At 40.1% G+C, this 12,694-nt stretch overlaps 1 protein-coding gene across 1 annotated transcript; it reads left to right on the top strand.

Moving 5' to 3' along the window:
* Positions 1 to 6,592: 6,592 nt before the first annotated feature.
* On the top strand, positions 6,593 to 11,499 carry LOC140911947 (host cell factor 2-like). Its single transcript, XM_073346109.1, has 4 exons — positions 6,593 to 6,656; positions 10,087 to 10,159; positions 10,502 to 10,544; positions 11,417 to 11,499. The coding sequence occupies exons 1-4, from the start codon at positions 6,595 to 6,597 to the stop codon at positions 11,497 to 11,499; spliced, it is 261 nt and encodes an 86-aa protein (XP_073202210.1). The 5' UTR covers positions 6,593 to 6,594.
* The last annotated feature ends 1,195 nt before the right edge of the window (positions 11,500 to 12,694 follow it).

Here is a 12,694-nt window from a genome sequence, read left to right as displayed (position 1 = left end):
CTTTTAACCAGTTACTGATCCATGAGAGGACTTCCCTCTTATCCCATGATGGCTTACTTTTCAGAAGTCAATTTAAATTAAATACATTTTTTTAAAATTTATATTTTTTTAGAAATCTAGAACTGTTATGTGTTGGTGTATTTTACATTATCCTTATGTTAAATTTGCATCATCCTAACAAAGCATTTAATTTATTCATATCTCTTTTATATGTTGCAGGTCAAAGTGAAAATGAAAAGACAAACAATACAATTTTTCCACTCAAAGGCCTCTAAAACTAACTAAGGTGAAGAACACATCAAGAACCAAGAATATATCAACACGTCATCTGAAAGTTCAAGTGGCTTATCTACATCTGACCAGCCTGAAGCACAAATACAGCTACCAACTGAAGAAACAGTGTCTCCAAAATCTAAAGGCAGTTCCCGATGTTTGGCGGTCAAAGTGTTCCTATTTATTGAAGTTACAAAAGATAGCTACTGGTGCACCTCTTGCAAAAAAAAATTTACAAAGAAGGAAAGCTTTCCAATGCTATAATTGGTAAAAATGGAGGAGCTTGGTTTGTCAGACCACTCAGCAAAGCCAATGCTGACGAACTACATGAAAAGGCAGCAAAACACCAGGCGTCTGGACTGCATCAACATGCAGAAAGCCTTATAAGCCCACTTTCCAAGCCCATTTTAGAAGTACTTAATGAGGCTGTTAGGAATGCTGGAGACACAACACAGTTCATACGAACAGACATGGCCGTGGCATCATACTTTCTATTTAAGCAAGAGATACCACACCCTACAAACTGGAGGCCAATGTTAAGTGCATTGTCACTTGTTCATCCTGTAGCTGAACACTGGTTCCGAACAAGACCAGCAAATGCTCACTATCTTTCTGCAAGAAACTTAACTGACTGGCTAGAAGCATGCGGTGCAACAGTGAAATACTCAACAGTTGAAAAAGTGAAAATGTTATACCAATAAAATAAAAACCAGCACGATCTTATTAAAGGGAATAAGGCAAAATGCCACATTTTATTGTGAATATGGAAAGAATCATGGTAAGCAGTTAGTTATAGCTATAACATTCCATTCAATTTCATATTTATTCACACATTCATTCATACACACACACACAGGTTCTGCAAGGTTGTTATCATAGTTACCAGTCTTAGAGTTGCTTGTGCCAAGCCACTGGCCAGGTGGCCTGGTCATGAGGAGGGAGCAGGGCCCTGTCAGATGCTCATCTGATGCTCCTGGAAGTTGGTTTGCAGAATCAGACCCCAAAGTTCTCAGTTTCTAGAGTCCATTTTTTTAGGAATTTCTTCCTATGCCAGTCTATGGGAATTACTTCATCATGCTGTTGCTGAATCAATCCGCAGATAGCACGTTCCTGATGGCTCCATGCTGCCAGATGTTATCTTGTTCTTCGGTTCTCCCATCTTTGAGGCTGTTGGGTAGATTCCAGTCTGCCCTCCGGGGGTCCTCTGGTTGTTTCCACTTGACACCTTCTTTGGCCGATCAACACTGGATTCTTAGGCTGGCACCTCCCTGATCATTCATTTATTATCCACACCATGCATCTATTCACATACATCCTCTATCTCCATTTTAATCACAATTGTTAACAAAGTGAGATAAATACAACAAAAGGGTGGGGAGTCTCTGTGTACTGTTTCTGTTGTTACAAAGTGTCGCTTTGAGAACAGACTCTGTCTTAGAATGTACGAACACAATTAGCAGCTTGCAAGTTTCACACAGAGACGGAGAGAAACAGTAAAAATAAGAGACCAAAAACCAAGAGACATCTTAATTAGTAATACCCTGGAATTTAAACTATGGGGAATCAAACTCATTTGTGATTTTAATACAGAACTTCTTTAATATGATCCAACAAAGAACTCTCTTACCACATTCAAAAAAATTGCATACATGGCTGATGAATGCACTGATGCAAATGGGCATCAAGTATTAAGTCATTGTGTACGTTATTTTGATGTCAGTTGTAGGCCACTAGATGCATTTCTAGATGTTCAAGTTATAGAAGACACATTGGCTGCATCTGTGACAACCCACATCTTAGAGTTAAATGCTTGTCAATTGAACCCCAAACAGATGGCTGCTTGTGCATTTGATGGAGCTGCGAACTTCTCTGGAAGACATGGTAGAGTACAAGCTTTGCTCAGAGAAAAGTGTAACCCTAATCTCTCCTATACACACTGCAGAGGCCATCTACTCCAACTATCACTAATATGAGCTGCAGAATCTTCAAAAGACATTAAAAAAGCTATAAATTTAATGTCTTCATTATATTCTTCTTTCAGCAAGTGTCCAAAAAGACTGTATATCTTGGAAAATGTAGAAGATACACTGGGACTGAAGTTCATATTAATCCAACCTGGGAAAACCCTCTGGCTTTCTCATGGGCGATCCTTGGCTGTTGTCTTTTTAAAATTACTCCAGCTGTTATTACTGGCTTTGGAAAGTATCTACCAACATGGGATGGATCTAAGTAGTGAGGCTGGTGGATTACTTTTGCTACTACATTCAGAGAAGACTATTGCCATTCTCTCTCTCGTAAGTCTACTGTTGAAACCACTTGGGTCATTAAACAATGTCATCCAGGCATCTGCTACAACAGTAGTAGATCTTTGTCAAGCAATAGAAGCTACATTTGGATCAATCAGAGAGCTATCCACCAAAAAAGTACTGGAAGAAACAAAGACTTCAGTCCAGAAGTTGACTAATTAAGGCATTTGTATTGAATCCTTAAGTGAAGAGGACAAGAAGTGTTTGTTAAGCTATCTGAAAAAGTACACAGACTTGATTCTTAAAAATCTACAACAGCGACGTCTAGATTCTACTCAACCTCTACGTAGCTTTTACAGATGCCTGTCCTATAAAACATTGACAGTTGAGTGGAGTGAGGCACTACCAGCAATGGGGCTGCCATGTGATCAGGACACATTAGAGAATTTGAACACAGAGTGGAATATCATACAATGAATGAATGAATGAAGATTTGACTAGTGGCTTGACCCGATCTTTGTGCTATGTTTCCTGGGATGAAAGAAGTAGGAATTCATCTCTTGCTACTCCCAGCCAAAACAGCTAGAGTTCAGTGTTCTTTTTCATCATTTGAATAGAATTTTGTGTTCTGAAAGAAGACTCCTTCTGCCTGATCATGTGAATGAACTAATGAGCATATCAACTGAAGGAATGGAAGTACCGGACACACGAGAAGCCTCTAAAGATGAATGCATTGCATTCAAGAAGTTCATTAACAGAGTTGTACAAAATTATAACAAGAAACCAAGAAGGATGTAGACGTAGTGCATCATAGAAGGCTTGAGTAGCCAACTTTCATTTGTGTGATGATTTTAAAACGGGAGTTAAATCTAATAAAATGGTCATGAAACATTTTTCAGTTTTTACTATGGTGCCATAAAGCCCACCTTCACCCTCACAGTCTCACCCTTATTGTTGCTTAGCAAAGTGCACAAGAAAAGCAAAGAATACTACTAAGACAATCTAGACAATCTTCTGCAAGTGATGTCTTGCTTTAATGTCCCAAGTGGGTGGCGCTTGGGACAGCACTAGCTCCATTTCCCCCCAGTTCAGCCTTAGAGCACAGCTGTCTTGGCAGGCCATGGATGGAGATGATATCACTGATGTACTGAACTGGCAAAAAACACAGATTGAGAATCCACAGAGGAAGTGAAACAAAGCAGTGATGTACTCAGCTTCTGTATTCAGACCCAGCTGCAACAAGTTACAATAATCCAGCCTGGACCTGATGAACATGTGGATCGCTGTGGCCCATCTTCACCCAAAAGGAATGGACAAAGTCTCCCGGCAAAATGAAGTTGGAATTAGAGATCCATCTTTTCCCTTCCACCTTGTAAGAAAAAGAACAAGGTGAACATAGGTAATGGATACATTTTTTCTTCAACAAGGAAAACATATATGCTACCCTCATGTATATCTGCTCACCTAGGGCTTCACAAACCTCCTGCATTATATACTCAGATTGTATAAATTTTGTTATCTTAGTTGCTTCCACAGGGCAAGAAATATTTGTTTCCTTCTCCCAGTGCTGATGAAGATGCTCATAAAGCAAAAATGATCAATTTATGTACATAGCCAGTACTGATTGTATGTATATATAGCGCCTAACACATTCTGATCCATTATTGGGGGGACCACAATGCAAATAATAATAACAATAGGAAAAAAAGTGTATGTTCTTTGGCCTCCTCTGCTGGTTGAATCTCACTGGAGCATGGCCTGGATGTTAGTTGATGGAATTTAGATAAACATCTAACACTATAAAATAGGAAAGTAAGATAAGCAAAATAGCTATTGTAGGTGCATTAAGATTGTTATGCGAAACTTTACTTTTGTATTTCCTGACTTGTGATTGTTTAAAATTATAACCTTGATATTATGTGAACATAAGGGAGGTTGTTTTTGATAGTTAAATGCTGAGCCCACTAAGTCTAAATAATAAATGTCATTTCCTTTTTTCTTTTTTGTGTTTAAGAATAATGAAAAAATAGGTTCATTATCTCACCTAAATTTAGTGAAATTAAATTAAATTGGGGATAAATCCTTAGTCTATTTACATATTTAAAAAAGAAAACAACTGAAAGTCTTATCTTTCACACAGAGAACTGCAAACAGGTAAAAAAAAAAATGCATGAGAATTAAAACTATCCCCACTAAGATTATAATGTAGTGATTTTTACCAATAATAAGACCCACTGGAAAAAGAAATAATTTTATTTAATACCACCTTAGAAATGTCAAAGCTCCATTTTCAGCAAGACACTTAAGCATTCCATCTGCAGTCAGTGCATACAACTCTAATTCAGTATGAATTGTGGGAAATGAGCAGTATGCAGCCTTAACAATGCAAATTACCTGCATTTCCTGATCTCTAAATACACCTATCATAGCTGAGATGTCTCTCTACCATTATCATTATTTATCTAACATGCTTAACAATCTAAGAACTCCCAAATTGCCAATCTCCTTCATATAGAAAAGCAATGGAATGGTTGTGTACATTGGAGAATTAATTTCTACTGCAACAATGAAACAGGATTTTATTTTTAATTTTGTGGTCTGGAATGACTTCAGTGAAAATCATAATCACATATCAAAACAGCAACCAATGTACCATGCACTTCATTTTCAACGAACATGGACTGAGTGAAACTGCTTCTAATTTAGTAGAATGAAAGTCCCAAAGTTTCAATGTATTACAATTTCATTTATACTGAAATTCTGTTTACAGGCCCAGATCTTTTCTCTTTTCCTCAGGAGTTCAAGATTTGGTGGTAGTAGACTTATTTTACCATGACAGGTGTCCACTGTTTTATGGTACCTCAGACTAATTACTCTAATAATAAACAAAAAGCATAGTCTGTTAAATTAACCAAATATTAAAAAAATCAGCTGCTGACTGCAACTCTGATGGTTCATGAATGCAGCATTGTAAAGTATCTTTTTTTAACCTGCAATGCGTTTGTCACCCGGAAATAATGCTGCATCAGAGAAATAACGTAAGGTGTGCACCTCTCTCTGTGTACCTTTGTGTCATAGCAACTGCTATCAATGTAGGTAAAGAATGAACTGGAGCTGAATTAATGAGACCAGAGATTAATTTCTGGCAGCATACTTAACCTACAGAAACAGTCATTATCTCCTGCATGAGTGCAAGAAACACGCACAACAGGTGAGTGAAATATGGAGCTGCTGATCAGTAGAAGAACAACAAAAGAGGAGTATACTTCTGACTCATTCATGGTCAGTATTTAAACTTTTTCTCATGCCAAGTAGAGCTTTTTAGCTTGGAAAGCCTATCAGAATTCCTATGCAGTATATGAAATACCATTAACAAATTGTGGCAAATTGCCGGCACTACTTTGATTTGTCTTGCTCTTTCTCTTCTTGAGGAGGGTTCAGGGCACCATTTCTCACCCCTTTGAACTGGGGTATTAACTCCCTCTTCTAGGACACTAGTGGGGCAAGTGGAGCAGGAGGGATCCAGGCTCTACTCCAGGTCCCAGCTCAGGAGCCCTAGGGATAGCGGTAAACTGCTTGAACCTGTTCCTTCCCCTAGGCTACTTCCTTCTCCTGCCCTTCAGCCTGTGGGGCTTCCTGCCCTCCCTCTGCACAAACCAGGTGTCACTTTACCTAGGGTCTTGGTTTTCTTAGCTCACCACAGCACTTCTCCAAACTCTCCTCTGCTTCCCTCCAAACTGCTCTCTGCTCCAACACCAATCCACTCTGCTTCAACTCCTTCCCTTGTCTGATTGAAGCAGAGGGGGTTTATCAGGTGACTGGCTTCAGGTGCTTTAATTAATCTATAGCAAACTTTCTTCCCTCTACAGGGAATAAGGCTCCCTTCTAACACTCTCATGCTGCCCTCTGGCCATGCTGTATCACAAAATATTACGTACAATTGATTAATAAAGTAATACTGGCTATTGGTTTTCTTTTAAATCTGTTCTTTTTAAACACCTGTACAAAATCAAGAACATTCATAGATTTTGGGATTTTCTTGCTGACTATATATATTTTTCTGAATAGTTCAAAGATGGCATTAGCAAGTGGACATTGGATTAGAAAAGAGGTAATTGGAGACTCTCCAAGCCCTAGGTATGTCATAAGTAATAACGTACTATTGTCTACCAGTCTCCTTCAAATAGTGTGTTTTCTGTTTTACTTTTATACAGTAAAAGTGTGAGTCGAATTTAGTTCATGTTGTTGCACCTAATTTGGCCTATGAATAAGAAAATCAGCTGTTATTCAAACAGTGTTTCACATTGTCTATCTGCCCTTACAGCTTTACATTAATTAAAAATCACATATCTTTCAGATGAAATATAAAACTGAGATTCTGATCACTTGTGATTACATAAGATCCCATGATAAATTTTTGGCGTGGTTGGCAAACTTCTTGGCTCGAGGGCCACATTGGGGAATAGAAATTGTATGGCGGGTCATGAATGCTCACAAAATTGGGGTTAAGGTATGGGAGGGGTGAAAGCTCTGGTTTGGGGTGTGGGCTCTGAGGTGGGGCTGGGGATGAGGAGTTTGGGCTGTAGGAGTGTGCTCTGGGCTGGGACTGAAGGGTTCGGAGGGAAGGATGGGGATCAGGGCTGGGACGGGGTGCGGGAAAGGGTGCAGGTTCTGGGGTGGGGCTGGGGATGAGAGGTTTGGGGTGCAGGAGGGTGCTCCGGGCTGGGACAGGGGGTTGGGGCATGAGGAAAGGCTCAGGGGCGCATGCTCTGAGCGGCGCTGACCTCAAGCGGCTCCTGGAAGCAGTGGCATGTTCCTTCTCTGGCTCCTACGCGGAGGCGCAGCCAGGGGTGGCTCTGCACGCTGCCCCATCCACAGGCATTGCCCCTGCAGCTCCCATTGGTGCACTGGAGGGGCCCATTGGCGCGCGTAGGAGCCGGATCGGGGCCATGCCATGGCTTTTGGGAGCTGAATGGTGTGGCCCCTGACGCTGCGCCCCAGCTAGAGTGCCAGAGTGGGGCAATGCCATGGCCCCTGACCTGCGCCCTGGCTGGAGGGGGGCCAAGCCACATGGTACGGCCCCCAAACTAGCGCCCCAGCCAGAGCGGGGCCGAGCCACGTGGTACGGCCCTGACCCAGTGCCCCGGCCAGAGTGCCAGAGTGGGGCCGAGCCGTGTAGTCCGGCTCCTGACCCCGCTCCACAGCGGGAGCTCATGGGCTGCCTTAAAACAGCTTGCAGGTTGAATCCGGTCTGCAGGCAGTAGTTTGCCCACCCCTGCGCTAGTCACTATTATAAAAGCAGCTTGTAAAGTGCTTTGGGATCTTGCCAGATAAGGGTTGTATACACAAGGTAATTCTGATGATGATTATGATTATTATTTCACTTCACTCATTATGACAGAGTACCTTAGTTATCCATCACTCACTGAAGAAAACTCTCAATTTTATTTTTTAGCTATTATAGATATCAGAGTACTTTATTTACCTCCTAAAATTTAAAAAAGTTCATGGTGTTAATCAGATGTGCTTAATATATTTGAAAATTTGCGTATATTTTAGTAGTTTAAATATCCATATGCACCTTAGGATCTGTGTGTGCAAATGTGTTTACAGGAGTAGGCCTATGGTTTTAAAGTGGCAAGTGCTATTCCAGCAGAAACTGGGGAGGGAACCACTCCCTACCAACCATTAATTTGTTTGAAAAAATATTAATGGGATATATCAAGTCTAGATCAAAGTAGGAGATGAGTAGGGGTGTTGTAAAAAGGAGCTTCTTTAATGAGGGGCAGGGAAAGAGTTTATGGATAGAATATATAAAATTAATTCTTTTCTTGACGCTAATGGTCCATCACGTCATTTATTGATTTAATAAACCTAACCACACAGGCACTTGGTGATATTTTTTTTTTTAATTTACTGAAATTCTGTAAATATTTTTGTTTGGTCATTAATTTTCTAACCTTTGTACTTGGATACTTAATCACAGCTGAAGCTGTGCTGGAACATTCTTTATATTTGAACAATTCATCTCTGGAAAACAACTATGTCCCAGGGCTTGGTAACTAGAAGGACACACTGGTGATAATAATCTAAAGGATTTTTTTATTTCCCCTTCTCATCTGCTACAGTGGCCCGTGCTGCTTCATGTGTTTGAAGTGCCAATATTCCAGTCACACAGCAGAATGTGCTTTCTTCTATTTTTGACAATCAGGTTCTCTGTTTACAGTGCTCTCTCCTGGATTGCTTAGAACCAGAGAAACTTTGCTTGTATTAGTTTGTTATTCCTTGACATTAGACAGCCCATGGAATAAAACAGTCCTAAGAGCAAGCTATATCTAGGTGTGACTAAATAAGACTGAAAAAATTACAAAGAGCTTCTCATGTCACTAGCAAAGCCCTGTGGAGATATTTCTGGAAGTGCTAAGCCAACCACTAGTATTATCTGCAATGGGGGAGAAAAGAAAGAGGTAGATTGAACACCAATGCTCCCCTAAAGTGGAGATGGAGAGGGGGATGGAAGATACGCTGCTTCTGTGTGAGAAGGGCTTTTGTCTTCCCTTGAGAGCTACCAAATTAGGAAATCTCTAGGTGTCTAAAGAATCATTTCTGACAAGAAATGAAAGAATCATAGGAGTACCAGAAGACCTTGGGGATGTGGGCTTCAAACTATTAAAAGAATCACACAGTATTTGTTTCTAAACATCTAGCTCAGTGGTGGGCAACCTGCCAACCAGCCCAGAGGCTGCATGCGGCCCATCAGGGTAATCTGATTATGGGCCATGAGACATTTTACTAACGTTGACTGCCTGCAGGCACAGCCCCCCACAGCTCCCAGGAGCCGCGGTTCTCTGTTCCTGGCCACTGGGAGCACGGGGGGAGGGGTGGTGCCTTCAGACGGTCAACATCAGCAAAATTTCTCACAGCCTGAAATCAAATTACCCTGATAGGCCGCATGTGGCCCGCAGGCTGCCCACCACTGATCTAGCACAAACTTTTTGCCCTAAACTTCAAAGGCATCTGCAGTTTACTCCACCTATCCATCCTATTATTTTGTTGTGAGGTTGACCCCTGCCCTCACTCTGCCAATGAGGACAGCCTCAGTAGTTTGCATCTCCCAGAATCAATTTCAGGCTCTCTCCCTTACTGTTACTTGTGTGTAGGAAAAGCCTCCACCTTCAGGTTCCTCCTTAAAACTCACCTCTGCTGCTATGCATACAGAAAACTAGCACCGGATAATGGGTAGGCAAGTGGCAAGCTGTGATTCTGCTACTGATGCTCTGTGAATTGTGCCCTGTGCTTATCTGAACTGACATCCTAATATTTGATAGCCCATCCTCTTCCTCTTCCCTTCCCTGACATGTGTGTAATTTAGGCAATAAACACTTTAGGACACTGATCCTTGTACAGTGTCTAGCACAATCAAGCCCTGACATGGCTGAGGTTTCTTGTTGTTACCACAATATAAATGGCAAATAGTCATAATGAACAGCCTTGAGAGAAGAAAAAAAATATTGCACAGTCATGTCAACGACTCAGGTTATTCACCATTGTTCTGTTTCATTTTTAGGCATGGACATGCATTGACAATGGCAGGCAACATAGCATTTGTATTTGGAGGCTGTTCCATTTGTAATACCTTTGTAAGTGTAGCTGGGTATCCTTGCCATAATTTATTGAACTGTTAACACTGAGCAATTTGCTGTAGAACTGTATTCAATGACAACATTTTTATTTTAAATCTAGTTTTACTGTTTGTTGTTCTGAGTTCAGAAATGTTTACTTAAGAATCGTTGCAGAAGCATTCCATCTATTGTGTGCTGTGAAGTATTTCAGTACTACACCCACTGCTCCCTGGTAACAATCTGTGTATTATTCTTGTACCAGTCACTGTTTAATTAAAAAGGTTTTCCCTACTTTGGTGGCATTATTAATGTCCTGAAAATAAATATATCAACTTCAATTTCTCTGTCTCTCTCCCCCAGGATGATCAGCAAACATATTTCAATGACTTCTACATGTTGACAAGTGAGATATTATTCATCTTTTATGGCAGGCAAAATACTCATAGGTTTATTCCTCTTTTTTGGCTTTGCACGTATTTCACTGCGATAGGATGATTATTTGTTATACATATAACGTGTTATCATAGAAATAGTGAAGGGTTACTGAAAAAAGCAGTGAGACCAAGACTAAAATTGCTAAACAATAGTTTACAAATTATTTCAGGTTTTCTTCCTGTTCTGCTAGGTTTGAATAGATGTACTGAAACAAAAGCTGCATAATCATAATTCTCCACGGATTTGAATGTACTTAATATGATCAGCCAACGTCTCCTCACTTAGAGTGTTACCAAGATATCTTGTTTAGATATATTTTACAATCTATTTGCTGATCTGCTGTGATTAATTATTTCTTTGTATTTCTGGAGCAGTGATATTAGTATAATATGCTGCTGCCAAATTACTAGCGCACAGAATGCCCAAATTCATGAGTGAAGTTTCTCAGCTTGAGACACATACTTCTTGTAGCCAGACATATTGCAAAGGTAATGAGTTTGTCTTGGAAGGACAAAGAGGAAGGGCAAGGGACTAGTAGGTCAAAGTTTTCTTCTTACAGCTGATTGACACTCCGTGGCTCACAATGGGAACCAGTTTCACAGGAAGCAGTACAATCTTTTTCTCAAACAAAAATAAAAAGATTGCAGGAAGAATAAGGAAAGTCTATGAAGTTATTTTTAAAAAAGTGTACTAGTTCTAAATGCACATTATGAGAGAATCTTATTGAGAATTTGAAGCATAACACTCCTTTTCAAACTTACTTTCCAGTGTGTTTATCTAATTATGTTTTATAGAATTATACTGATTTTAGTAATCCAACATATCCTTATTTATCAACAGTTACTTTTACTGATTTGACTTGGGAGAGGATACCTCATGATGGACATATTCCTTGTGCCAGAGAAGGTCATACACTTTGGTAAGCAAAGAATTCAGAACGTTTCCTGCCATAGTTTGATAAATCTTTAGGTCATTCTCTCACACTTCCTCATTGTTGTTTGGACAACATTTTGTTCATTTAAGTAGTGAACCCTTGTAGTATTACTCCACATGCTAATAAGCAACTTTTGAAAAATTAAATCACGTAAGGAAAAATCAAATCTTTCCATTTCAGGAAAATTACTAAAAAGCCTGAATTCTGGTGGTAACTTAAAAATTGGAGATCACATTCAACAATTATTAGAATAAAAAACTAAATGGGTTGTTATAGCATCTGTCTTTTTCTGTAGACAAAGCTCCCAGAATTCAAAACTGGATATAGCATCAAGCAATGCAAAAAATCATGGAGAATTAAATAAGGATGCACCATTAAAGAAATGAAAATAAATAATAAAAGCTAGTAGTGGCAACAGAAGAATTTACTCATAAGTAAATATATCGGTAACATTCTGGATTGTTCAAGTGCCTAAAAGTTGTGGATTGCAACTATTGCAGACCAGCTTATTTAGACGAAAGTTTGCTTAATTCTGCATTCCACAGCTGCAGGATGTGGAAGATTTCCCACGCTTGATTAGCAGTTGTTGTGGCAAATTTCAGCTTGATTGGACTGTAGTTTTTCTTCAGAGGTTCATCAAAAAATTCCTTGATATTCAAAAGTTTATGGTTGTGCCCAAGATTCACCCATAGAAATGTGTGTTTCACATTCCTATTTGATAACTATCAAATTAGAAAGTAAGTATGCCTCCTTCCTGCCAGAGCCTTTCTTCACTGCATGTAGCTATACACCGCAACGTGGACAATCCATCTTTTCACTGTGGCATGTGGCTACACGCTGCCACAAGTATCATAGCCTATGTCAAGGTTCCTCCCCCACTCTGAACTCTAGGGTACAGATGTGGGGACCTGCATGAAAAACCTCCTAAGCTTATCTTTACCAGCTTAGGTCAAAACTTCCCCAAGGTACAAAATATTCCACCCTTTGTCCTTGGATTGGCCGCTACCACCACCAAACTAATACTGGTTACTGGGGAAGAGCTGTTTGGATGCGTCCTTCCGCCCAAAATACTTCCCAAAACCTTGCACCCCACTTCCTGGACAAGGTTTGGTAAAAAGCCTCACCAATTTGCCTAGGTGACTACAGACCCAGACCCCTGGATCTTAAGAACAATGAACAATCCT

The sequence above is a fragment of the Lepidochelys kempii genome, chromosome 5 (assembly GCF_965140265.1).
Source record: "Lepidochelys kempii isolate rLepKem1 chromosome 5, rLepKem1.hap2, whole genome shotgun sequence".
In the NCBI taxonomy this organism is placed as follows: Eukaryota; Metazoa; Chordata; order Testudines; family Cheloniidae; genus Lepidochelys; species Lepidochelys kempii.
Note: the sequence above shows the minus strand (reverse complement) of the source record. Positions and strands in the feature narration are given on the sequence as shown.

What these genes read in the sequence shown, in the direction of transcription:
- LOC140911947 (XM_073346109.1), top strand. Translation starts at nt 6,595, where the DNA reads ATGGCATTAGCAAGTGGACATTGGATTAGAAAAGAGGTAATTGGAGAC. An exon ending in GGAGACTCTCCAAGCCCTAG is followed by an intron (nt 6,657 to 10,086) that starts GTATGTCATAAG and finishes TTTCATTTTTAG; the next exon opens with GCATGGACATGCATTGACAA. An exon ending in GTTCCATTTGTAATACCTTT is followed by an intron (nt 10,160 to 10,501) that starts GTAAGTGTAGCT and finishes TCTCTCCCCCAG; the next exon opens with GATGATCAGCAAACATATTT.